General features: G+C 39.6%; 1 protein-coding gene across 1 annotated transcript; it reads left to right on the top strand.

Annotated features, from left to right (window-relative positions):
• Position 1: 1 nt before the first annotated feature.
• EMB (embigin) lies at positions 2–27996 on the top strand. Its single transcript, XM_077816829.1, has 10 exons — positions 2–221; positions 5372–5461; positions 7015–7104; positions 9590–9782; positions 11917–12005; positions 16915–17042; positions 19923–20205; positions 21265–21298; positions 24283–24358; positions 25659–27996. The coding sequence occupies exons 1-9, from the start codon at positions 131–133 to the stop codon at positions 24338–24340; spliced, it is 1056 nt and encodes a 351-aa protein (XP_077672955.1). The 5' UTR covers positions 2–130; the 3' UTR covers positions 24341–24358; positions 25659–27996.
• The last annotated feature ends 2 nt before the right edge of the window (positions 27997–27998 follow it).

Below are 27998 nucleotides of genomic sequence, written 5' to 3'. Positions count from 1 at the left end.
GAGCCTGCTCCTGTCCCTCGCGCGTGCTGAGCACCAGCCCGGCGGGAGGCGCCGCTGCGTGACTCGGGCGCGGCAGCCGGGCGCAGAAGGAGTCTCGCTGCGGAGCTACTGCAGCTGCCCGGCCCGCACCATGCGCGTCTCCGGCTCCGGGGCGGGCTCCGTGCGGCTGCAGCTGCTGCTCTCCCTGGCCGCTCTGTGGCTGTCGGATGCTAACGAACCAGGTAAATATGAGCATCCTCCCTGTTGTTCTCCGCACCGGCCCCCGGCAGCTGCGTCCTTCAGGGGGTGTTAGAGGGCAGCGAGGCGAGCGAAGCCCGCGGGTCTCCTGCAAGTGGCGTCGCCAGCCGCCGCCTGTCTCGCTAGGCTAACTTCAGGACATCCATCCATCCCCTCTTTGGATCATACTGGGAGTGAGGACGTGCTCTCTTGCCTCTGTTAACTGCAGCCCAGCAAAGATCCCCTCCGCCCTGAAGCATCCCTAAGTTTCTAGCTTAGATAGTGAAATTCTCCCACACGCCCCATGAAAAAATAATCACTTTATATGGGCACGTCAGATTTGTCTGATGCAGGGGTTCGGGGGTTTTTACTGTATTTTTTTTTTTTGTTTTGTTTTTGTTCCTCTTCAGAAGAAACTAGAGCATTAATTGGAAGGCGACCGACGCTTCCTGTCGCTTTGCACTAGACTTTTTTTTTTTTTTTTCAATCACCATCCCTTCCTTCTGTGCTTGTGCAGTGGCTGGGGATTGTTCTTGCTCCTTAGAAACTTTAAGAACAGTCTCAGTGTGTACCAGTAGAAAGTGCAAAGTAGTTCTTGCACTGTGATCTTTGAGGAGACCTAATTTGACTGCAAGTTAGAGCATCTTCCATGTCACAGTCTATTTAGTAGCCAATCTCCTCTTTTTCTCGGGTGTGGGGTTACACATAGGTATATTAGATACTAAAATCCAGGGGCTAATCTAAGAGTTTAAATTTCCTATCTCACAGATTTATTGGGAGGATTCATTAGTTAATGGGGGTACAGTACTTTGAAAATGTCAAGTGCTGCAAAAGGTCTAAGAATCAGCAGTCTAATGTAAGGCTCTCAAGCGATTAAAAAACTTAATCGCAATTAATCGCATGATAAAAAAGTTAATCACATGATTAAAAAGATTAATCACGATTAATTGTGCGATTAATCACACCATCCGATGAAGTGAGCTGTAGCTTACGAAAGCTCATGCTCAGATAAATTGGTTAGTCTCTATGGTGCTACAAGTACTCCTTTTCTTTTTACAATTAAATAATAGTAGAATACAATTTAAAGATTTTTGGATGTTTTCTACATTTTCAAATATATTAATACAAAGTGTACAGTGCTCACTTTATATTTATTTTTATTACAAGTATTTGCACTGTAAAAAATCAAAACAAATAGTATTTTCAAGTCACTTAATACAAGTACTGTAGTGCAATCTCTTTATCATGAAAGTTGAACTTACAAATGTAGAATTATGTACAAAAAAACCTGCATTCAAAAATAAAAAAATGTAAAATTTTAGAGCCTGCAAGTGTACTCAGGCCTGCTTCTTGTTCAGCCAGTCACCCAGACAAACAAGTTTGTTTACATTTGCAGAAGATAATATTGCCCGCTTCTTGTTTACAATGTCACCTGAAAGTGAGAACAGCTGTTTGCATGGCACTGTTGTAGCTTGCATCGCAAGATATTTATGTGCCAGATGCACTAAAGTTTCATATGTTTCCTCGTGCTTCAACCACCATTCCAGAGGGCATGCGTCCATGCTGATGATGGGTTCTGCTCTATAACAATCCAAAGCAGTGCAGACTAATGCACGTTCATTTTCATTATCTGAGTCAGATGCCACGAGCAGAAGGTTGATTTTTTTTTTTTTTTTGGTGGTGGTGGTGGTTCGGGTTCTGTAGTTTCTGCATCGGAGTGTTGCTCTTTTAAGACATCTGAAAGTATGCTCCACACCTTGTCCCTCTCGAATTTTGGAAGGCACTTCGGATTCTTAAACCTTGGGTAGAGTGCTGTAGCTATCTTTAGAAATTTCACATTGGTACCTTCTTTGCATTTTGTGAAATCTGCAGTGAAAGTGTTCTTAAAATGAACAACATGTGCTGGGTCATCATCGGAGACTGCTATAACATGAAATATATGGCAGAATGCAGGTAAAACAAAGCAGGGGACATACAATTCTCCCCCAGATAATTCAATCACAAATTGAATTAACGCATTATTTTTTTTAACAAGCATCATCAGCATGGAAGCATGTCCTCTGTAAGGTGGCCGAAGCAGGAAGGGGCATGCGACTGTTTAGCATATCTGGGATGTAAATACCTTGCAATGCCAGCTACAAAAGTGCAATGCAAATGCCTGCTCTCACTTTCTGGTGACATTGTAAATAAGAAGAGGGCAGCATTATCTTCTGTAAATATAAACAAACTTGTTTGTCTTAGCAATTGGCTGAACAAGAAGTAGGACTGAGGGGACTTGTAGGCTCTGAAGTTTTACATTGTTTTGTTTTTGAGTACAGTTATGTAACAAAAAAATCTACATTGTAAGTTGCATTTTCACAGCAAAGAGATTGCACTACAGTACTTGTATGAGGTGGATTGAAAAATACTATTTTTTATCTTTTTTACAGTGCAAATATTTGTAATAAAAAATAATACACACTTTGATTTCAATTACAACACACAGAATACAATATCTATGAAAATGTAGAAGAACATCCAAAATATTTAGTAAATTTCAATTGGTATTCTATTGTTTAACAGTGCAATTAAAACTGTGATTAATCGTGATTAATTTTTTTAATCATGATTACTTTTTTTGAGTTAATTGCGTGAGTTACCTGCGATTAATCGAGAACCCTAGTCTAATGCCAAAACTATTATTTAAGTCTTTGTTTTATAAAAGAGGCACTTTCTGAAAGCTATTGTTGGAAAAACTCCATGTAAACTAACCATGACAGCCTACTTTTGGCAGCTGTTGAAGATCTTATTTATTTATTTGGACATCATGATATTTTAAAATTCAGCACTTAAACAATGGAGCATGAAATAGGACCCAAAGACTATGGTCTGTACCCTGTGGGTAATTGACATGGTTCTCAGCAACTCCAGGGCCTGCCAGTCTATTCGGAGGAAAGATCAGCCTGTTCACAAAGGTCTCTCTCTTGAATTAAGTGTGTCAGAGCTGGATAGATAAGTAGTGGAAGGAAAGCTCTGGTCAGTGACTTCTCTGACACAAGGCACTTTCTGTCTTATTTTGGAGTGTCCTGTACTACAGCCAAAAAGACATGGCCTATATAAATGAACATTGTATTGCTGCTATTTATGGTTTATTAATTTTAAAACTATTTTATAATCCCATCTACTAATGCATATAGTTGTGGGGGGAACTGATAAAAACTGAGCAGAGGCATGTAAGATGTCTTCACAAACCTCTCCACTCTGATAGGGCTGTTTGAGTCAGTCTATGCAATATGAAACTCATGTAGTTTCTTGGCGTCTTCTGCCTCGTCCCCACATATTTTTCTTCAGGTTGATATGGCATGGCCTTGTCATAATTTTATTATGAAAATGTGAGAAGATAAAAAGTCCAGAAAGAGTCCCTTTCTACTAAGTCTTCTGTAAGCTTTCAAAACCTACTGTGTCTTTAAGTGCATTGATGTCTATACAGCAGCAAGTACATGCTATCCTTCCATGAGGATTAGAACCCTGCTGCCAGACACAATTCCAGGCAATCCTTGTGTTGATCAGACCGGTCCCCTGCAGCAGTTCTGGGCTTCCAAGTGCAATAACAACACTTACCTCATTTACCTGATGGATTAGGATTTTTCCATCCCTTCTTTATTAGTTCCTGCAATGTGAAGTGATGCCCTCATGTTCTTAACCCTACTTGCTTCCACCGTATGCTGCCAGGGTCTTTGTTTGATAGAGGCAGGTGGACCTAACTCAGCCTGAGTTGTAAAAAAAAAGAAAAAAAGAAAAAAAAGAGGCAGGCCAAATCCCAAGCTTTGCTAATCAGCCAGCTTCCTCAAGCATGGTCCTGACACTCTAGTAAAGAGGGTTGAAGAATTTGTAAAACTCTAGGGATATAGCAAATATGGAAAAAACAAAAACAAAACCCAGAGTCTGATGCTTTGTTGGAGAAAGCTGTTTGGCTATGGAACAAATGTACTGAATATCTGTAAGATACAATTAAATACCTGGTGTCAACCCCATTAATACCCAGGCCCTTAGCTGCATTGTCCCTCAACATCATCCCTCCGATCAAACTGGTTCATTGATGACCGTAACTGGTTGAAGTGTGAAGGAAAAAAACTAGTACAGATGGCGTCAGACAAGTCTGGTCTGAACTTGATTGTGACACAAAGAGTTCATATGATTCTGTGCTGTAGACACCTGTGAGAGAGGTCAAAGAGATCCTTCTCAATCTATATTGGACAGCAGTGCTGTTGGTAGGAAGAGGAAAGTACTTTATGGAATTGGCAAATGTTCTGATTTTGCCTTCTGCTGAAGGTAGTACACAGTGTCACTCCATCTAGACACACGCCTGCTCACAGTTACTCAAAGGGCAGCAGCAATTTTTCACATCCTGTTTTTGCTACAGTACTGGCTGTTCAGCAAAGCCTGGTTTTTGTTTCAATCTCATCTACTTATAGACATGAACAAATTTTGTTCTTTCTGTGCTTTTTAGTCATAAATGTAGCAATCATTTGTTTGTGGTTATTGCCCATGTAATAATAATTATTAAATAACTTGAGGTGAGATTATGCCATTTAGGGGAGCCATAGTACCCCTTTGGGGAGCTCCTAGGCACGCAGAGATAGCAAGCCTACTGCAAAACTGGCACATTCTGTCAGCCAGCGTATGGGAGCAGCTGAAGACATGACCTTACTTCCTCCTCATCTTTCTCTACCACCTTGGGGCATCAGGCATTCTCAAGGGAAGAGTGACAGAGCAACCCCTTCCCCATCTTAAGTATACATACTGGAATGTTTCTATCCCTTATTAATTGGTGGGAGGGAGGATCTTTGTGGTTTCCCTGCCTACTGTGTACCAATGTGGGGCCAGTCAGAATCTGGCCCATAGCAATTTTAATGAAGACTTCACACTACTGCTTTACCACTAATATCACACCCTGACAATTGACATGTATGTGGTAAAGGAAACTGACTGAATGGAATTCTTCTGCAAGGTAACTATAGCTGTGCACACTGAGCCAGACAGCTGTTTGAAAGAAATTCAGCCCATATTTTTATTTAGGTCATGAAAAGAACTAATTTCTAATTCAGTTATATCTGTCCCATCATTTCAACTGAAAGGAAATAAAATAGTTTTAACCCTTTTTTCTTCCCAATAGGTACAGCTATGACAACACGAGATATCAATCAGCAAACTCGAGAGAGCATTTCAGATTATACCGAAAAGGGACATGACTTATCTACCCCTGGTAAAAAACAGAAATCTTAATTGTTATACTATAGTATGTTTAAGATTATAATTCTTTTCCCCCATTATCCCTTTTCTCAAATGGCCGTGACAGTATGATGTCTTATGAAGTAAGTACCTCTCATGAATTCCATTCTTCAGAAGGGGAGACTGAGGCCCAGAACATTTAAGTAGCTTGTCCAAGGTCATACAAAAGTCATTGTAAGAATCAGAATTTGAACTCATGGGTTGAACCCTGAAATCAGTGGGAGTTTTGCCTTGGCTTCAGTGGAATTAGGATTTTACCCCATATCTCTGACGTCCTGGGCCAGGCCAAATCAGCTACACCATGATGCCTCTTAAGCAAGTTGCTCAACAACCTCTGTGTTTTAAATCCCCCCTCTTAACACTTTTTCTTAAAAAAAAAAAAAAAAAATTGCACTAACCCTCTAGGTCACAGTTTTGCAAACCTCAGTCGTTGCAAGTCATTTTTTTCTGAATTCCTATGATTTTGCAGAGGTTTCACGCTGACCATTCCCCAGCCTCAATTTCTAATGGCTCTATTGACAGTCACTGACACCTCTCAGGATTGGGCTCCTATTTATTAGTGATCTGCGTGCGCACATTTGTCGGTCTTGATAATATTGTACAGATTCAGTTTGTGGGTTTTTTAATCAGAAAATGTCTTTTTAGTTGTGCAAAATATATTTGTTGTTCAAATATGCAATTTTTGGTTTAGTGACTTCCCTGCTTTATTCCTGAAATACAGACAACACCTGAGAGCAAACAGTACTATTGAATTTGAAAGAAATAGAATTGTGCTTTACAGTGGTTACTGTTTGCATGACAGCTGCTTATTTCCTCCATTAGTAAGGCTATCTAGAGTTCTGAAAAGGCAGCCTCAGAACAGCTCATTGTCTCCTGTCTAATGGCACAGGAGTTTTAACTTCTTATGTGGAAAATCTGGAATTTTCCCCCACCCCCAGTTTCCATTGCAGTCCTTGCCCTATAAAATTCCTTCTATTCCTGCAGGAAGGAAGTGTCTTTTAAACATGAATGCAATGTTATTTAATAGGATCACTATGCAGAGCAGGAGATTCTCTTCATGATAGGAGGAATTTTTATGGACCATTGAAATCAATGTGAGTTTTGTCATTGATTTTACCCCAGGACTGTATGTCTAGTCGTGGTGATTCTTATTTTCACTGTAATCCCAGCTATTCATAGAGGACCCATTTCATCAAGGTGCTTAACTGTATTGCTGAATCAAGTCCTAGCATAGCTAGATATTCCACTTGTCATGGTCATGGCTACAGTGTTGTAGCAAGAGCCAGCAGGCAGAAATTAACATTTAAAAATGGCATAATAATAATGATGATCTCACGCCACCACTAATTTCATATTCTGACAATTAATACATGATACATGGCAAAAAAGCTGAGTGGAAATTAGTCTTCTAGAATGTCCCTGCATTTCTATTAAGATTATTAAAATAAACAGTTACAATATATCAATAACACTCTGCTGAATAATGACAGCTGTATGATAATCACTTCAACTTTTCTTTTTTGATAGGTTCACATCTCACCACACAAGATTTTAATCAGCAGACTGAGGAGACTGTATCTAATCTCACATTAGCGGTGTATAGCATATCCATAGATGGTAAATGTGCTTATTCTTCACCCTGTAGCATGTTTAATGTTAGAATTATTTTTCCAGTTATTCTGTAACATCAAATGGCTGTGGTAGTACAAAATTATTTGCTTGTACTGCTTCATCTTTATGCCTAAAATGTATTTAAGGTAGGCATGTCTCTTATCCACAGTTTAACTAGTAATACCACAGTAGGCAAAAACTTAAACTACATGCCTTCTAGGAGAGAAAAGAATAATAAGCTTGGCCCATTATTCATTGTTATTCCATTCTAATAGCCACTTATGCTGCAGAAAATCAGACTCAGCATTTTATTAAAAACACAAGTTGGAGAAATAAGTATTTTGTCTTCTTTGCTAGGAATGACAAAATGTGTGAACCATAAATCACTTTAAGGAGTGGGAAATACACTGTTCTAGTGAATCCACCTATAGATAAGTTTAGGGCATACTGCACCTTGCAGGAGACACTCGGCATTTCACAGGAGTGGGTACTCTGGGAGGATGAACGGAGAGCCACAGATGGATCATGTAAGGCAGAAACTTCCAGTTACCCAACTGGAAGCTATAACAAATTAGTAGCAGAAACAAAAACCCCAAGCCATCCCCAACTATAGCAGATTAAAATAGACAGCAGTTTCTAAGTGTCCAGTTCCACAAGGTGTTGAGCATCCTCAACTTCCATCGGGTGAAATTCATGCCGTACATTGGGCCAGTGTAATATTTTGAAGGCTGAACTGGGATGGAAGTGATGCATAGACCTTGTGCTAGACTTCCATGTGAAGCCACTAGAGTTTAATATTTCACTAACAGTTATCTCTACCTTTTTACATCTCTCAGTACATTTTCCTCTAGCTACTCAGATGCTATGGTGATTGGGACTATAGAAATTCCTGCATCTAACACCAGAGAAGTATAATTTCCCATTCATCTGGAGTGCAGCATTTTAAAAATAACAAATCTTGAATGTCACTCATATTGTTTTAGCCTTCATGATTCATCTGATTGCAAAATTTACACTAATATCCATTTGAAGAATCACCTTGATTCTTGATTATACACAAATCTGGCAGATTTAATGCTCTTATTATATTTTTGCATCTAAGAGATGTCACCAGAAATAGATAGTTATTTTTAGTAAATGGATTGTGGTTATGACTCCACTCTCCTACAGAAGAAAACACAAGACCTAGGCCTTATACTTAAAGTTTAATATTCCTTGATCTGGGGCTTTAACATTCCACCTGTGGAATTTTAAGCTCCCTTGATCTATAAGCCTCAAATGCCTGTGTCAAAAGCATATTAAAAAAAAGTGTTTTGTGGTGAGGCCTTGTGTGCCTTGGAATGATGCTTTTCCATTTCCTGTGTTGTATCTTACTTGACTCTTAGATTCCAATTTCTCTGATGAACTAGTAGGGCATGCTTTATGGCTTCCTTTCAACCGCTGTTCTTCTCAAAAAGGAGTTGAGTTGTGCAATGCAGTGCAACTCTTATATGCAAGGTATGCTGCAGGGTATGCTCCCAGAGAGCAGAACTCCATCAGACATACAGTCAGGCCAACAGCAGTTAAGGCAGCAGGACAAGAAGGAAGGTGCAAGGATGGAATGCAATGTCAACACAGGGCTTGGGGATATGAAGATTTATTTATATCTTTCAGGATCAAAAGGCTTGTTGTTCACATGGTTTTTCAGCCTGTAGAAAGTGTCTATTTGCAATCAAAACCCTTTTGGTTCTGCAAATCATTACACCCAAAAGGAACTGGTTAAAAGCCAAAAATGTGTCATTTTCACTGTGGATATGGGAATGTTCTCACATTGCCGCTTGCACTATTGGTAGTTTGCCATTGGGAAAGCAGCAACAGCAGCAGCAGATGGATCTAAAGATAGCTTAAACAACACATGATCAGCTCAAGCAACAGTCGTGTTGGGGCCTGATTCAGCAGCATTGAATTTGGGAGTTTTGCTGTTGACTATCTAAAACTGTAGGCCCAAAAGGACCAGAGTGTGGAATTTTCAAAAGCACCTAAATGTCTTAGGAGTACACATACTATTGACTTTCAGTGGGATGTGTGTGCCTAAGTGACTTAGGCACACAAGCAAAACAGTCACATGTGTGACCCCCAAGACAGTCACACATACTGGACACTTTTGAAAGTGACAACCGTAGTCTCTTTTGTAATTTAAAGCTCTGGTTCTATGGTCTTACTTACGCAAAGCACTCTTTTCTACATTAACACTGTCTTAAAAGATAGTTGCTTAAAACTGTGGTTCTGTCCACATTAGGCAGCATATATATGAAAAAATGGGGCCAAATTCTGCCTTCATTTATGCTGGTAAAATCCAGATTAATTCCATTGCTGTCAGTGCAGTTATTCTGTATTTTCATCAGTGTAAATGGAACCAGAATTTGGCCCAATAATTGAAAGATATCCCAACCCCCCAAAAGGAAGTAGTATGTTTCCTTCAGATAATTTCATCTGTTTTATTCTTTGATAGGGTTTTCCAGTGCTCCAGAGGAAAAAAATGTCATATTATACAGTCCAGCTAACATTGCACTCTCGTGTGACTTGACTCGCCCATCCACTGATTCAGGAACTGTTGAAGTGATGTGGAAGAAGGATAATGAAACAGTCAAAAGTAGCAATGTCACCGTTAATGAAACCAAAAATGTCTGGAGTACTCAATATACGTGAGTCTTCTTTACAGTTTGCCTGGCACAACTGAAGGAATTAAATCAAATACATATGTTGTTGGGTAACCATTATCAGCTTGGGCTGTATGTGCTGTAGTATATCTGATGAAAAATGTTTTCCATGTAAAGGTGTGATATCTATAAAACCAGGTATGTTACAAAAGATATAGACATTAAAAAGGTCACATTGAATGAGGAACAATTCCATGACCCATACATGGGAGCCAAGGATTATGTAAGGGGTTGGGGTTAGCTCTGTCGCTTCTTCCTGGCGTGAGGTAGTTCAGTCCCCTCTCCTCTCTGTCTGGTAAACAGAGGACTGCTCCAGGCAGCGGAATCTGAAATGGGAGTAGTAGGCGGAGATGGTGCCTGGCTAGGGAGGAGAAGTTGGTTTTCCCTTCGCTCAACTAACTAGAGCAGCCTCTATACCAGTGTTTTTTAAAGTTTGGGTTGTGACCCAGTATTGGGTCATGGCATGTAAGGCACTGGGTTGCCTTGTTCAGCACCCAGGGACCCTAGCGGCTCTGGTCAGCACCTCAGACTGGGATGTTAAAAGTCCTGTTGGCAGTGCTGCCCAGCTAAGGCAGGCTAGTGCCTACCTGTTCCAACCCTGCACTGTATCTCGGAAGCAGCCAGCAGCAGGTCCAGCTTCTAGGCAGGGAGGCCACGGGGCTCTGCACACTGCCCCTGCCCCGAGCACCGGCCTGGCCAATGGGAGATGGGAGGGGGTGGTTCCTGCGGGTGAGAGCCGCACAGAACTGCTTGCACGCTTCCGCCTAAGAGCCGGACCTGTTGCTGGCTGCTTCTGGGGTGCAGCACAGTCTGCAATGCCAGGCGGGAAGCCTGCCTCTGCACCCCGGCTGCGCTGCTGACCAGGAGCTGCCGGAGGTAAGGCCACGCCCCAACCCCATACCCCAATCCCCTGCCTCAGCCCTGAGCCCCCCTAAAACCCGGAGCCCCTTCCTGCACCTCAAACCCCACATCCCTGGCCCCACCCCAGAGACCAGAGCCCTGACCTCCTCCCGTACCTCAACCCCTTGCCCCAGCCCTGAGCGCCCCCAAACCCAGAGCCTCTCATTCCTGACCCCTTCCCGGAGCCCTCTCCCCCGCACCCCAACCCTCTGTCCCAGCCCTGAGCCCCTCCCACACCCAAACCCCTTATCCCCAGCTCCATTGGGTCATGGGCATCAACAATTTTCTTCAACTGGGTCCCCAGAAAAAAAGTTTGAAAACCACTGCTCTATATTACCTGTTAGCCTCTCTTCTAAACCACCTGTATTCACTACCATGGGAAGAAGAGATGGAAGAGCTCTTTGCCTTTCTCTTCCCTCCACTCCATCCGCTGCACTAACTCCTCCTCCATATATTACTTGGTGGATATATTTTGGGGGGAAAATATTGAACTGTATTTAAATCTTCTAAAAGGGAGTTTTATCAGGTATTTCAAAAGTTTCCAGAGAAGAACACTCTAGAGCCACCATTTTTATAACACTACAAATTCTCCATTGTGGTAGAAATTGGGATAGGGAATATCAGGGTTGTGCACTTACGCAGCTACCCATTACTGCACATGTGCATGCATAGTCTACACGCGTGACTTCCATACTGGCTGTGACAGAGCCAAATGGGAGTCCAGCACTTGCTCTACTGTATGACATCCCTTTAAAAATTATTCTGTAGGGTGATCTACAGCTGCAAGATCCATAGGCTTCATGATGATGCATAGACTTTAAGGCCAGAAGGAACTCATATTGTCTGACTTCCTGCATAACACAGGCCTTAGATTTCACTCAGTAAACTTGCATGTAACCCAGTAACTTGTGGTTGAATAGAGCATTTAGAAAGACATCCTATCTTGAGAGCGTGTCTATGTGTGAATTTGTGAAATACAGAAAGAGTACAATATATGTGCATATTCACCCATGCGTACATTTTCTAATTTTTATATTTCATAGAGTTTATTTATTCTCTTTCTGTCAGACTGCATGAAACCTGAACCCAACCCTTTTAGCAACTTGTATTTCATGTTCCAGTACTAATATTTTCTAGTTTCCTTTTTTTCTATAAGTGTCTAGTATCTTAAATGTGAGACAGCAAAGATATAGGCATTAATTATTTTGCTTTTTTTTAGGTTGAAGATCAGAGATAGAAACCAAATGGGAAATTACACTTGTGTTTTTAAAAGGGACCAAGAAGTTAAAGCCACATTTCATTTACAAGGCAAGTTGTATTAACTTTGGTTGTTTCACTTGAAAATCATATAAACATTAATAGATTATAAGGCAAGAAGGGACCATTGTGATCATCTATTCTGACCTCCAATATAACACATTGAACTATAATCATAGTTGGCTAATCATATTAATAATTGGCCATTAAAGCTGAAAACTGTTATTATTTCTTTATGGTTAAAACTATAGCAGTAGTTGCTAAGCCTCTTAAGCTAAGGGTATGTCTATACTACCTGCTGGATTGGCGGGCAGCGATCGATCCAACGGGGGTCGATTTATCGCGTCTAGTTTAGACATGATAAATCGACCTCCGAGCGCTCTCCTGTTGACTCCAGTACTTCACCAAGGCGAGAGGCGCAGGCGGAGTCGACGGGGGAGCGGCAGCAGTCGATTCACCACAGTGAAGACACCGCGGTGAGTAGGTCTAAGTACATTGGCTTCAGCTACGTTATTCACGTAGCTGAAGTTACGTAATTTAGATTGATCCCCTCCACCCCAGTGTAGACCAGGCCATAGTGAGAATCTTGAGTAATTTCCATGCTAACCCTTCCAAAGATATGAAATGAAGAGTTTTGAACAAAGGCTAACCTTTTATTTAACAATGGATTAAATTAGTGCCTTCCTTTTAGTTCCTTTCTTTACATGGAAAAGGCTAAAAGAGGGTGTAAGCCTAAATTCTGAAGTGCCCAGCTGGAGGCATCTTAAAGTGGTCTGATTTTCAGAGTGGAGGCTCATTACTCTTAGAAAAATCAGACCTCTTAATGGTGTCTCAATTTAGACATTGCAAAAGACATTGAGGCAACCAAATCACTAGTCACTTTTGAAAATGTAAACCTCAAAACATAATTGAGTTTAATAGGAAAATCACTAGTGACTGGTACAGTTGAGACCGATCTGGGATAAATTCAGATTTGGATGAATATTGGCAATTTCAGATTCAAATGAGCATTTGCGAATTTACAAAGAATATATATATATATATATATATATAAATATATATATAAAAACACATATATTTGCAATCTATTTGAATAGACTGTATTAGTGTGTCCATTAAATATATGCATTTTAGAATATGTTAGAAATTTTAGGATGTACCCTAAATACTGGCAGGTGAAATTCAATTGACTGAGAAACAGGTAAAATGGACTGTAAAATTTAGTGACATTTAATCCAAAAGACATTCTGCCCCTTGCTAACTTTTGGAGCCATTAAAATGAAAAGAGATGCTCAAATAAGGAAATGTAAAGTGCTCTTGAGGAGCTCCCCTACCCTCACCACCCAAAACCAATAAGCAAGCAAGCAAACAAACAAGAAAGAGGTTAGCACTCACTGGTTTGTTAAGAAAACCAGTGGAGCCAGTATGCAGCACTGGGTAGAACTCTGCTTGGAGACATTCTTTAAAATAAAAAAAATAAACCATACAGAACTTGTAATCAGTGGGGCCAGAAACCAGCACAGCTCCAAGGAAATCAGTGGAACTCTGCTGATTTACATCAGCTGAGGACCTGGCCACATAACTTTGAAAAAATAAAAAAGAAGAAACTTTATCCTATACACTGCAGTCTTTCATAGAAGCACGACATCTGCTTTCAAATCTCCAACCACTGGAGAGCAAGACTGCTACAGTGCAATTACTTCTGGGTTGATAATAAAAGAAAGAAAGAAGCATAGTGTTTTATTCAAACTCTCTTTCATCGTCTGAAATGGCAATATATTTTTTCATTATGAGCATCTGAATAAGTTTTAGCTGAGTGCCTATTCTAGTGTGTATTTTAAATAGGCCAAAGGAACTCTTATTCTTTTGAAAGTATAAAATAGCTACTGCGAAAAGTTAATCAGAGAAGTCACCTCTGTCAAAACACGATGAATAGGCACTGGTTGATTTATCACCATAAGATGGGAGAATTGCTTCAGAATGGTCAAGAGCTGCCACTTTTGATGCCATAAAAGCTGCTGATTTGACATGCTCTCAGATTGATGCCAATGTGCGGGAAATGGGGAAAGAGTGAGATCTGAATCTTCCAGTTGCTAATGTGGTGAGAATAATTTCCAGATCACAAGCAATGACAGATATGCTAGTACATCTGATTGCTAAACACTGTGGTTTAAAGTCCACACGACTAAAATTAACTCCATGATTACAAACAAGGGATGAATTTAGCACTAACAGCACTTAAGCTTGAATGCTAGAATTCTGTGAAAAAGACCTAGGGTGAAATCCTGGTCCCACTGAAGTCAATGACAAAACTTCCATTGACTTTACTGGAGCCAGGATTTCACCCAGGGTGCCTACAAGAAATAACAGGAATGTAAGAGAAGTTAAGAGAAAGAGATTATAGAGACCATAGGATCTAACACTCAGAGAGTGCTCTAATGTATTCATTAATATTAAATGTCCACACAACACATATACATATCTACAATAAGCAAGAATATATAGGAGCATCAGGATCCTGGGCAAACGTAGGCAGGACTAGTTTCAGGAGTTTGGGGTCCAGAAACTGAAGCTAGAGGTCAGAGCCAGTATCGGGGTCAAGAGTGAAGCTGAAGGTCAAGCTGGAGTCAGAGTGAAGAGTCAGCCAAGGGTCAGAGCCAGACTTAGGAATCAGGCCAAGGATCAGTACCAGGTATTGGGGGCTGTGTTAGGATTCCAGGGGTCAGAATCCAAGTCAGAGCACGGTCACTACTAGGTGTTCAGCAGCAGGGCAGTCATGACAGCCAGTTCAGGATCCACACTGTAATTTGAACACTTCTTGGTACACCTCTGCGGATTGTGGGTCAAAAGGAGGAGCTAGCTTATATCTGCCACTGATGTAGTGTGGGGATGTTTGTTACCTAGTTCCCCTCCAAGCCTGAGTTCAAATCCTGCTGTTCCTTAAAAGGAGAGGTTTATTTTTCAGTTGTAACTGTTCATCCTTATTTAAGGCTATATTGTGGCTCCCCACAGGAAGGGAGCAATCTAGGACTTTAAGCAACGCAGCATTCTAACCCTAGTGCAAGTAGAGGTGGGCAAAGTCATTGCCTACTCAGCACCCCTTCTGCCTCCAAGGCGCTGCAAAAGTGGATCAAATTGGTAACGGCCACTGCATTTCCCTGAGCTGTAATTCTGTGTGTCCTTCAAGAAGACCATGCAAAAGCCTGGGCGAAGACTCCAAACTCTCTTCCCTGCATGAATTATGTGTATGGCTTCCCTGATGTATAGTGTTAGTCACATAAACTGCCAGTGGCAGCTGTACTTGTAATACCTAGAACTATATTCTGCCATTGCATGCGAAAATATTTCTTAATTCAGTAAAAATCCTCTGGAAGAATACAAGCATTTTCAGATTTTTTTACTCAAATTTGCCGCCTTTATTATTTGTACCAGTTCCTTTGCTCTGATCTTTTAGTTTTGTTTTTGCCCTCTTCTCCCAAATTGCGCAGGATTGGCAACAGTTTTTACTGATACTGTCCCTTTTTACTAAAACAGGCTAATGATTAAAGTTACTCTGACTTTAAAGGCCCTTTTTAAAGATATAATGAGTAAAATATGGAATGATGGTACACGGTGACAGCTGGATTGATGTACATTGCTAACGTGTGTAACAACTAAGCTTCCACTAGTAACACTCATCTAGAATTGAGCAAGTAGTGAGAAATGTTCTTGAATATTCATTTGAATTTTTTATGAATTCTCTTCAGTCACATTTGCACACTTTTCTGCAATCACATTATACTAGCATGAACGCTCCTGGAAAGTGAATTTGAAGACTTCAAGCTTGAATACTCACAGAAAGTGAATATTACATTTATTTATTTAAATTGAAACAGAAAACGTATAGAATTTAAACTCATCCTATTAAGGAAGAGAAAAAAATTACTTGAGGCAAATCTTCAGCTGTTATAAATTATCATAGCTCCATTGAAGGCATGGATCTGGCCTGTTATGTCTTCTGTGGTGACGTAGCTTCACTAAGCACGTCATCTCATATTCCAAATAGCAAGGCAGAGCCAGTGAAATGTAAGAAATAAAATACATTTGAGAAAATCATGATCGGCTAGTAGACATTCCAAGAACAGGAAAAAAAGAGGTGACATTCATCAGGTAAATGATCTGTCATGGTTTATTTGCTCAGTTCTAATTATATCGGGGGTGCAGCAATATGTTCAACAGAGGATATGGGCTTCTGGGAAGGCTTTAGGTCATCTAGAATGATGATAAAATTATAGCACAAGTAATTCCAAATTAACATCTTATTCATTGTTTCTTGTGGCCCCGTACTGTGTCTTGCAGGCTTGGGCTTCACTTGGCATCTACATCTAGTAGTCAGTGTTTGAAAGTATAACATTTCCATCACCCCTTCATTTTTTTCAATCAAGATGAAGTGAAAAACTGTTCTGAAGCAATATTTCTCAGCACACAAAACTGACCAAATACTATTATTTTATGTTACTATAGTCTGAAAAGAAGTCTTGCAGTTTTGGAAATTATATGAATTTTTATGCTTAGCTTATGTATTCATATAGATTGTAGCAGAATCTGAATCATGGATTTCTCACAGATGGGTATGGGGGTGGGAGGGTAGAAATACCACAAGTCAGTTAATACTTTAGCTTTTAAAGTTAATTTATGATAGCTACTGCACTGATGCCAAATCCTGCAACTGCTCTGCAAGCAGAATTCCCATAGATATCAATAAAAATTCTGTATGTGGAACACCAGCCAGAATTAACCCTTACATACTTCACACATTAGAAGCCATATGCTATACAATGGTTTGCGAATTAACTGGGGATATGAAAAGAGAATGGACTTGCTACTAATACATTCTTAAAAATTAAAAGCTTTGATGTGATATATATTTCAGTTAAAACCCTTAGAGCTAACTTAGTAAATTTTCTCTATTTATTCTTAGTACCTCAGATTGAAGGAAAAGAACATCACGTAGTCAGTTATGTAGGAGATTCTGTTACTCTGGTATGTAAAAGTATCAAATATGTTCCCATCAACTGGATCTGGTACATGAGTAATGGAAGTGACAAGGTAAGATTTCCCTTAATTGATCACACAAAACAATGAAACAATTGATTGCAAGCACATTGTCATTTTGCAGGGTATAATTAATTCATGCTTTGTAGACCTACAGCAGCTTTCACAAATCCTAGCTTATCCTTTAGATAGAGTTGATATGAATTCACCCAAATGATAAAACTATAATCTATCAGTATCGGACATCATAGATATCTTTACTGAGGACCTGCACCATATGATTACGCAATCAAATGTACTCAAAACAAATCAGATGGGTGGGCCCAATCCTGAGGTGTTCACTTTATCCACATTCAGTCAAAACTTCTGTTGACTCCTGTGGGATCTTTTTCTGAATAGGAACCGAGAGACATACTGTCCTCCATAGGGAAAAATATGTATTATTCATTCAACTTACAATTTCCTCCTAATCATCCTGTTGTGGGACCTATTTAGCCATCTCTCTTAATCCTCAGGAGTCCGGAGGGCAGGCGTTTTGTATGAAGTCCAATGGCTTCACAGTATTTCCAGTGTCTCCACAATATACCCTGGGTTACCTTTTTGTTCACGCAACATGGCTTCTCTTCAGAACCCATCTAGAGATGGTCTCCCACCTTGTTGCTGTCTAAAATAATCTCTCAGATTTTTTGCAACACAGAGGGGAAGGAAGCACAAGGTAATGCCGAGAGCATAATCATTGTCTTATACTGCTGTATCACCACTGGTGTGAGGAATGATGTCCTGGAAGACATCTGTGACGATCTGCCTGAACTATCCACAACTGTGGAGCTGAAGACCTATGGGGAGATCACTGCTTCCGCATTTCCACACCATCCATCCTTCCCCTACAGCATCTGTCTTCTAGGAGAATTATGGTGGAGCCCAGGGTCCTGAATAAGGACCACTACAGTACATTTAGGGCAGATATTTAATTTTTCAGTAGCTTGGATAACTCTATATAGGAAAGACAGGAGGCTTTAGTTTCCTAACAAAGTTTAACTAAAATGCAGAATCAGGTTATCTTGATTTTTATCCATTCGGGATGACTAAGACAAAAGAAGGTAAGTGTTCTGCCCAACTGTATACAGTAATTTAGAAGTACAGCCTTGATTAGAACCCAAATCCATATGACTCCTTGCTCTAATTTCTAGACCAACCCAGCCACATTAACCCTTACAGCTATAATGTTCCTTAGTCATTTATACCAGGTCTCATCCTAAGTAATAATTAGGACTGATTACATTTTTCATTTTTGCCAACTTTTCGCTTTGATGAATGATCAGTTTTTAACCTGGAGATGTTATTTAAGTGGCCATCACACTCTCCCAATTCCCATTATTTACAAATACTTGAATTCACATGTTTACACCAGTGTAGCTCCACTGACTTCAGTGGAGATAAGCCAATTTACATCAGCTGAAGATCTGGTCCAAAGTTTCAACATCAAAGAAACTGTGCCAGTGAGTGGGCAAAATGCAAAGGACAGCAACAAATGAAGTTGATCAAAACAAAAATGTTGATCACATTCGGAAAATAATGTATGTTCTGAGACCAAGTCCTGAAGGTGCTGAGCACTTCCAACTCTTATTTTAGTTAATAGGCCTGATCGTACATCAGTGAAGTCAAAAGCAAATCTCCTATAGAGTCCGGCAAGTGCCAGAAGATCAGGCTCAAGGGATGCATCAAGTACTCAACGCTTCCCATTTTCTATCCCTGAATACGTGTAGTTTATCTGCAGCTGTACCACCTCAGGCAGTATTATTGTCAGATCACATAAACCAAGCAGGGTTGGGCCAGGTTAATAATCTCCAGGGAAAAAACAAATGCTGGTAGAATCAATGTTGGTAATTCACTAGGCTGAATTCTACCTTCAGAGTCATGCATGAACTAACTGCTCAATGAGGTGTGATGGGGATGCACAAAAGAGGCATTTTAGCCAGGCAGACTGATGATCCAATAAGAATTTAATCAGGAATGAGCACTGAGTCTGCCAAAAGTGCAATGGTATTTTTAAGTGATCAAGAACAAGGTGTTACATCTCATCCAGAAGCGAGCACCTCTAGGAGAACACTGAGCAATTAATTCACTGATGACTTTGAAGGTACAATTCAGCCTGGTCTACAGTAGGAATTTACACTGGTATAGATAGCTATGTCTACACCCCTGGGAGACGTAGCTATAATGACTTAGCCCCCAGTGTAGACAGTGCTAGGTCGACGGAAGAATTCTTCCATCGACCTAGATACTGCCTCTCAGGAGCGTGGATCACCTACGCCGATGGGAGAATGCCTCCCGTCGGTGTGAGCAGTGTCTATACTGGAGAGCAATACCAGCGCAGCTGTGCCGCTGTAGCATTTTAAGTGTAGACAAGCCCTGATTCTTGTAGCACTTTTGTTTTCCTTGGAGTTGCCTAGCTAAAATTCCTCTTATTTGAACTAAATAAGGTATTCTTTCTTCACCTGTGCTGTTATGTATTGAACTGAACAGTTGTGTACTGTGGCTGTGTGGACATAGCTTGTAATTAGTCTATAAAGCAGGGATGTCAAACTTATCTTGGAAGAAAGGGAAAAATTCTATGTTTAATTATTATCTGTGAGCTGGGATATAAATTCAGGCCTATACGCGCCACACAGTGCCAAGTGAAATACCCACTGGTATCACTTAATGGTTTGCGCAGATATCTAGAGGAGCATATGGTCTTTGTGCAGTAACTAAATGTTCACTTACTATTATTTAGTGCCTTTTCTTGAATTGATCATATGCAACACCATTTAATGTTATAACTAACATTACCTGTTGTAAATACAGGGATTTTCCACTTTCAAAGTATAAAGGATTTTATTAAACATTTTTGACAGTGCAATCATATAATTTTCAAATATCTTTTTATATTAGGTTGCTGTTAATGATTCTTTGATGCCAGATAAGTATATAATGGGTGAAAAATATGCCAACATAACAAAACTCAAGATTCTGAAGATCTCAGAGAAAGATGATAGATCATACTGGTGCCAAGCTGTATTTAAACTAGGAGAGAGCAAAGGGAAAGTATCCCTTAAAGTTCTCACCTATATGACACCACTCAAACCATTTCTTGCAATAGCTGCTGAAGTTATTATTTTAGTAGCCATTATTTTCCTGTATGAGATGTACTCCAAAAAGAAACAGAAGCATGCAGGTATGATCTCTTTGTTTGTTTTTTTAAGTAAAACTTATTGCACTTTGTAATATTATAATCTGTTAGATACAGAGGCATACTCTACACACCGTTTCAATTTAAATTATAGTCAAGGACAAAATGTGGCTCCTAATTCTGCATGATAGTTGTCTATATATTTTTCTCTAAATGAAAATATCTTCTTTTGAGTATTAATCATTATTTCAGTTTTAATTTCCTAATATTTAGGGTCAAATTCATGTCCTAAATGCTTTTAGTAGGGACACAGGTGCCTATATAGGGTCTAATCCAACCTTACTCACACAAGTAAAATTAGCAGATAAGGATTTCAACGATTGATTTTAAATGCTCCCAGAACAGTGAGTGCACAAACATTCACAGGCACTGATGGAGATTACTCATGTCAAGAATATTATAGTGGAGAGGGGGAAGGTAGCAATGTATTAAAACAAAATGCATTGATCGCAGCCCCTGTGCACAAATATCCCTTTCAGATATCCATTCTGTGATATGAACTGGGACAGACCTGCAGAGTGTAATCTCAGTGGATTTTGGAATAGGATGCTTAAGTTGAATTCCATAGTTTAGTGGTGACTTTTCAGGCATTTGCATAACCTGAGGGCTGAATTTATCCCCAGGGTCTGAAAAGTTAAAAGCACGTATATGTGACTCAAACTGCCATGTGTTCAGGACAACTGATGGGATGTAACTTAAAAGTCACTTCTGTACAGAGAAGAAGCTCAATGCTCAGTTTTATAAACTGTTGGAGATTCCCCAAACTTTCCTAAAATGAGAAGTCTGTAGGAAATTCAACAGCTTAATCTTAGGCAGGATACAGGAAGGAATTTTGAACAAAAGGGAGAATAGTAAAATTGTACTTCAGCTGTGTATCTTGTATGCCGATTAGTATAGAATTTCCTTGTTTACTGTTTTACTGATTCTTTTATATGTTAGACAATTAATTTATTATAAAAATGAAGTGAAACAGTTTTCAGTGTCAAATAACTTCTTAACAGTAAACACATAATATAATAACATACAGTTTTCTTTGTCCCACAGAAGATGAAAAAGAATTTGAACAAATTGAGCAACTGTAAGTAGTGACTAATATTTTTACAATACTTAGACTGTACTAACATTTAATGGAATATTAAATAACTTTGAAACTAGGTAACTTAGAGCCAAGAAATATATATTGCTCTTAACATAAGATATTGTAAGGTATAAGTATGAATGCCAAAGTATTGTTTTAATTTCATTTCCTAATACATCCCTAGCTCCCAGTTCTCTGTAAGTCCAGCAGTTGTAAAATGCTGCCATCTTCCCTCTTATATATTTTGTTGGGGGGTTTTTTTGGTGGTAGGGGGTGTTATCATTTATTGTTTATCACAGAATCGACCTGGTAGAATGGCCTGATACTGTTCCCATCAAAGATTATTCAGGGTGTGGGAGATAATTCTCAGATAGAAAACTCGTCCAGAATGTTTCCGTCCATTCACTTGTACTGTGTTTCTAGTTTAGTCTGCATTATGGGACACACAAGGCTCTTCTGTATATAGAACATGAAAGACCCTTCATACAGTAGAACTGGTGTGGGTAGGTTTTGTGGTGGGGGGATGGGGTGGTGATGATTTGGGGAGCTTTTATTGGGAGTTAGGATCACCATGCCACCATGGTAGAGGATTTTTAGGGAAGGTCATGGGCAGGAGCTGAGGTTATGAAGCTAGTTCGATGCACTAGCCAATTTCCCATCCATGCAATGTAGCAGAGTACACCAGCCACAAGAAGTACTGCAACACTGTGGCTGAAGAAGTAGGTGGGAGGCAGCTCGGCTGCTGCTCTGTAGCTTATGGGTGAATTCCTTCTCCCAGAGGCTTATGGAACTCTGGATGTACAGTAAAGACAAGCTTTAGCCTTCTTTGATACCCGTGCTTATACCAGGATTAATGTACTAGTTTATTGAAATAAACTATAATTACCTTAAAAAGCACAATAACTTTCCCCAAACTCCTCCACTGGCTTCCCATTTATTTAAAGATCCTATTCAAAAGTACTCTTCCTTTCATGGAGTTGCTCTAGGCTCCCATGAACTTTGTTTTTCTCTACTCCACTCTTTGCTCCTTCCATTCATCAAGAGCTTGGTCTCCTCTTTGTCCTTCTATATGATGTCCACACTGCTGATGCAAGCGCCTTTTCCTCTACCTCTCCTACCATCTGGAGCAGTCTCCTGCTCATCCCCCTCCCATACATTTCCAAAGGCAGCTAAAAATATAGTATTTTCTTCCTTGATTATACCTCTTAGTTCCTCTTTAGTGCTGCTGTTATTTATTTAACTCTGTAATTATGTTGATTACTCTGGAAAGTGTTTTGGGATACCAAGGGTATGTCTTATGTTGAGGATTGAGTAGCTGTGTTAGCTTTACATTGCTGTACTTTCATCACAAACAATCCAACTGAAACTGGGATTTATTGTTTTTAAAAGAGAAAAAAATAAGTTCTTACTCGTAGTATATAAAATGCACATTATTTTCACTGGAAAGCCTGCAAAGTCTCCTTTGAAGCCATTTGATCTTTATTTAATACATTATTTATCTACAAGGTTGGAGTTTTATCCTACTGGATAAATACACAGTTAAGGTGTTTTTATAGTGTGTACTGTTTGTGTGATTGCTAAAGCTCTCTGGTATTAAATTAAGTAGCTATATATTAGTAGCTGTTTAAAGCAAAGAGTTATGTAGCAGATGGCCTGGAATTTTTCCTTTGGAGCCATTCCATCAGAGTCTAACTTTTTGTGATGTGTGTTGCTGTCCTGAATCCTTATGGTTGGTGTCATAAATAATAGTCTCATCAAAAAAGTGTATTGCAAGGGGGACTGGATGGTTCAGGTGTAAGTAATGGGAGAAGTAGAACTTTTTGTCTACACTAGTTAAATCTAGCCCAGGTCTGAGTTGACCAACAGCAGTTAGCTGTATAATAGATGTAGGCACTGTAAGTGGAGACTACATGAAATGAAATGATAGTTTTAGTCCTTTTCCTGCTGGACAAGTGTCCATCACACAAAAACCACATTAACAATTGGTGCTAATGTGCCCCTTTTTAGCACAGTCATCAGAGAGAGGCTAAGGATTGAATGCTATGGAGCCTAAACTACACTCTCGTCCTTAGGTGGTCCCTCCAGAATGGGTTGCGCATATTGGAATCATATTTTCATTGCCTGTAGTGTAACCATGTTTTTAACAGATAGGACTGGATTCCAGGACTGCCTCTTTGACATTCTTCATAAGAACAGATTTCACTCCCAACTTCAAAAAGAACAAGGGATTTTAAAAACCTTTAGAAAATAGCCACTGAGTAGATTCAGTCCTGTAGCTAGACAAAAACCTTCTTGATTTTCCAGAGTAACAACTGAAGGATTGGGCCCTATATTATTAATATTTAAAAGCTTAACATTTTGGCCCTTTTTAAGCCAAAATACCAAAAACTGATGAACCATACTATACACTGTTTCCTCAGTTTTTGGTGAACTGATGAACCATACTGAACACTTGCAAAATAATTTAATAATAATAAAATCAGTATCTTTCTTATGTTTTGTTTATAGAAGTGTAATTTTAAGTGTGTTTTTATTATACCTCCACTTGGGAACAACACCCTATATCCTGATTTTCAGCACAAAATGAATTTATACTACTGATTTATTGTAGTAGGAACACTGGCACAACCTATTAAAAAAACATTGTCAATTTTTCACTGTAATAATCCTTTCCAAGGGTTTTATGGCTTCAGGAAATGAATGCAGAAGGCATTGTATGGTTAGGCTAGTCACTACCTGATTGGTAAAGGTCTCTGAATAGGTTATTTTGCTATAATAATATTTTAATATAAAATACATATTTGTTCTTTTCCTTTTTCTCATGCCTTCAAGTAATATCACAGTGGAAAAATGTAAAATGCTTTTAGTGCATGCTAGGTAATTAGATCATTGGATTGGGATGAACACTATGATTTTTATTATACAGTCTATGCATGTTAAAAGCTTATTTTGGGTTTTGGATTTAAACTTGTTTCTTTCTTCAGTAAATCAGAAGATAGCAATGGTGTAGAAAATAGCACTACCAGGCACCGAAAAGTTTAAGTCAGTTCCTAAAGGAAGGTAAGTAAAAGAGAAGATATATTAGAGACTTACTAGGCTCTTTATGAGCAGAATATTTCAAAGGACAAAAAAAAATCTTTCTACTGTCCTTATCTAGTACATTTTCAGTATACATTATGTGGGAGTGGCACAGAACTGGAACAAATAATATGTACACCTCATTCATGACTGAAGGGCCCTTTGTATTTAACTCAGAAATCAAGTTCAGTGCTGTTTTCAGAGCTATATTTTAATTCATTATTATTATCTTCATCATTACCATCATAATTACTTTACTACATCTCCATAACACTGTAAATTTGCACAGCACTTTTTAAAAAAATGGGGCCCAAACATGAAAAACCCTAATCATGTGAGTAGTCCTTAAATATACCAACAGTCCCATTAAAGTCAGTGTGACAGCTCACTTGTATAAGGACTACTCATATAACTAAGAGTTTGCAGGATTAGGCCCCAAAACAATAGGAGTAGATAGCACAGTGAGGGTAGGGAGTGAAGGAGTCAAGGATAGTGGGAAGGGCAGAGTTCAAAGTAGGTGACATGGCATCAGCAAAAGGGAGCAAAGACAGAGAGGGAGGTAGAGGACCATGAGCAACAGAGAAGAGAGAGAAGTAACAAATTGGTCATTGTGAAAGAAGTGAGTGACAGAAGGGGTAGATGAGAATGCTGAAGGAGTGCAAGTGGTGGTGGTGAGAAAGAGAGGAAATTCAGAGACGGGTTCAACCTTCCTGATTCTTTGCTCCAATCACAGTCCTGGCACAGACTACTTTAACTTGTGCCGACTGGCAATCTTTCCCAATGGATTGTCTGACAGCTGAGGACAATAGTGTGCACTTAGCTACTCCCCCTATTCACCCTTCCTGGAACTTGACGTGTCTTCTTTGGCATGGGACATTGGCATTCAAGGTGGCTCCCCTGGCTTTACATTCACTGGCTCTTCCCCCATAATTGAGGACTTGTGGAAGGCTTCCACCCCCTTTGCATTTGAGGACTGGGAAGTGAGTCCCACATGAAGAGAGTGACCAGATCAGAATGAGATTAAAGGTACAATTTTCAAAAGTGCCTAACTGATTTAGGATCCTAAGTCCCCCACTGACTTTCAATGAAACATAGACTCCTAAGGGCCTTGGAAATAGGACTTAGGCACTTCTAAATGTTTTTTACCCCAAATCCAACACTGAGTCAAAATGAAGTTTGAGATCAAATAAAGAAATTAGAGAATGTAAACTGCAGGCATAAAACAATTGATAGAATGCATCTGTGTCAGTAAACAATAATATGTATGTTCTGTTTAATTCAGGAGACTTTAAACCAACAAAAAGGAAATATCATTTGACCATCACAAAACGACAGGAAGATGTACCTGGCTATGCATTTCAAATATCTACAATGCTTCTAATTAGAGCTCATTAGACTTGTAACAAAAATAATGAAGATCTCCTATTCTGCTTTTAAACTATAAACATGAAACTGCCTCTTTGCCAAATAGTTATTCTATAAAGACTATATTGTATCCTGACATTATACATATGTACTCTCAAATGTCTGTTGTTGTGTTTGTGTCTCCTTACTGGTAAAAGTCAATCTTTATGCTACTGAGACTTTCTGGCCTCAGTCCAATTGGTTAAGAAGATTAACCTGTATAATTTTTGCGTCCTACATTGGGCCTGATCCCGCATTCATAGATCACCCAACACTTTAGTGATTTCACAGAGTGAGCAGATGATGCAAGATAAGGATCACTATAAGCTGACAGTAAATTTTACAATGTAAGTTCAGATTCACAACGTCTTAGAGAAAATATCTTTTAGTGGTAGACAGAGCAAATACAACACACAAAGCCATTTTTTACACCAAAGGAATAATCAAAGAGGGACCTTTATCATATTTTCCACACAATATTAAGGGTTTTATCATTTCCTGTGAAGATTCTTAAACCCAAATTTGATTAGCATCATTTGCAATTAGGAAGAAATAGATGGTGAACTCTGGAAATTTAAGATGATGCACATTGCCTTAAGATTTCCTGGCCTAACAAAGAGCCATTTTTTGTACAATAATGTGACATTTTGTACTTTATAAATTATTAAACAAACGAATAAATAAGCTTGACATTAAAAGGTCCTAGCATTGATTTATATATCAAGAGAATTCACTTACTAGGCAACCTCATGTTTTGACAAAATATCATCACATGTAATGAGTTCAGTTCTGTTCTATCTTTATTAGAAGACAGCGCACCTGAAGTGACCATTTTTGGCCATCCTTTTAGTGGACACTTAAGACAGATTTGTATTGCAAATTTACATATTGCCTTTCATTCCAAAGAATCCCAAAGTGCTATTTTAGGGCAGGAAGTGAATGAAAATAAATAATCTGAAATAAAATATCATAATAGAATAAAAATAACCTGTTACCAATTTAAAATCCAGGGAGAATGTTGTCTACGTGGAATGTAATTAAACAAACTTGAATGTAACCAGAACATTTGGGTTAATGTCCCTACTCTTACACAAATTGCCATAAAATCTTCAATGACCACAAATTGAGAGGGCTCCACTCTTAGTTCTTATCCAAAAGACAGCATTTCCAGGAGCACTGTTATATGTACCTCTGTGTTGTAGCATCCTTGACTATTCTTTGGTAGAGTCCCATCCAAGTACAGAACAGGTTTAATTCCGCTTAACTCTTGAGATTTGGCAGGATCTACTCCTGGGGAAATTCTGCGCCGCTGTGTACGCGCAGAATTCATGTCCCCTGCAGATTTTCCCCCCTCCCCCCACAGAAAATAGATTCTGCCAGGGAGACATTGCAGTTACACCTTTTGCCCTCAAGGGGCTGTTGTGCCACCATAAGAAAGGGCAGCCAACTGAGGGCCAGAGCAGCCAGCCATGGAGATGGAGGGGGCAGTGGCTGCCTTCCTCACAGCACCCTGCCCACAGGGCTATCTGAGAAGGCACAGGATATGGGGGGGACAAACAGAGCAGGGCACATGGGGCTGTTGGAGGGAGATCACATAGACTGGTGTTCAGAAGGGTTAGTGGGGGGAACAGACTGGGGTGGAGGCACAGGAGCTAGTGGGGTGACAGTATTGAGCCAGGGGTTGAATGGGAGTGGGGGTTGCAGGGACACATGAGGTCAGGTGGGGTGCAGGGACACATGGGGACTGGGGCAGATGTGCCTGCCTGAATAGGAAAGGCTAGGGGTTAGCCAGGATCTGCGTGGGGGAGACATCCCAGCCCCCTAACAATCCCCCCCTCCAAAAAATACAAACAACAACCGTGTTCCATACTTCTCCCATCCACACCCAACAACCCTCCAGATTCACTCCCAGGCTCCTTCCCAGCAATTATTTCCCTCTCCCTCAGCTCCTTGGTTATCCCTGACTCCCCCAAGCTTTTGCAATATGTTTCTGTATAGTAATTTAAATGAATTATTACTCAGAGTTCTGTATTAATATGTCAAGTAAGGTATCTATTTGTCAAAAAACATTTCCTGAATCTTTTTTGTTGTCTGTATTGTTACAAACATACTTGCTAGTTAGTATTTTGAAATAAATTACCAAAATAATTGAAACTTGGTGATTATATTGTATTATTTTGACAAATAAAATATGCAGAATTTTTCAGAATTTGAAACT

The sequence above is a fragment of the Eretmochelys imbricata genome, chromosome 5, assembly GCF_965152235.1.
Source record: "Eretmochelys imbricata isolate rEreImb1 chromosome 5, rEreImb1.hap1, whole genome shotgun sequence".
In the NCBI taxonomy this organism is placed as follows: Eukaryota; Metazoa; Chordata; order Testudines; family Cheloniidae; genus Eretmochelys; species Eretmochelys imbricata.
Note: the sequence above shows the minus strand (reverse complement) of the source record. Positions and strands in the feature narration are given on the sequence as shown.

Coding starts and splice junctions, on each gene's coding strand:
- EMB (XM_077816829.1), top strand. CDS start 131: ATGCGCGTCTCCGGCTCCGGGGCGGGCTCCGTGCGGCTGCAGCTGCTG. Junction 222..5,371: donor GTCGGATGCTAACGAACCAG/GTAAATATGAGC, acceptor TCTTCCCAATAG/GTACAGCTATGACAACACGA. Junction 12,006..16,914: donor AGCCACATTTCATTTACAAG/GCAAGTTGTATT, acceptor ATTTATTCTTAG/TACCTCAGATTGAAGGAAAA.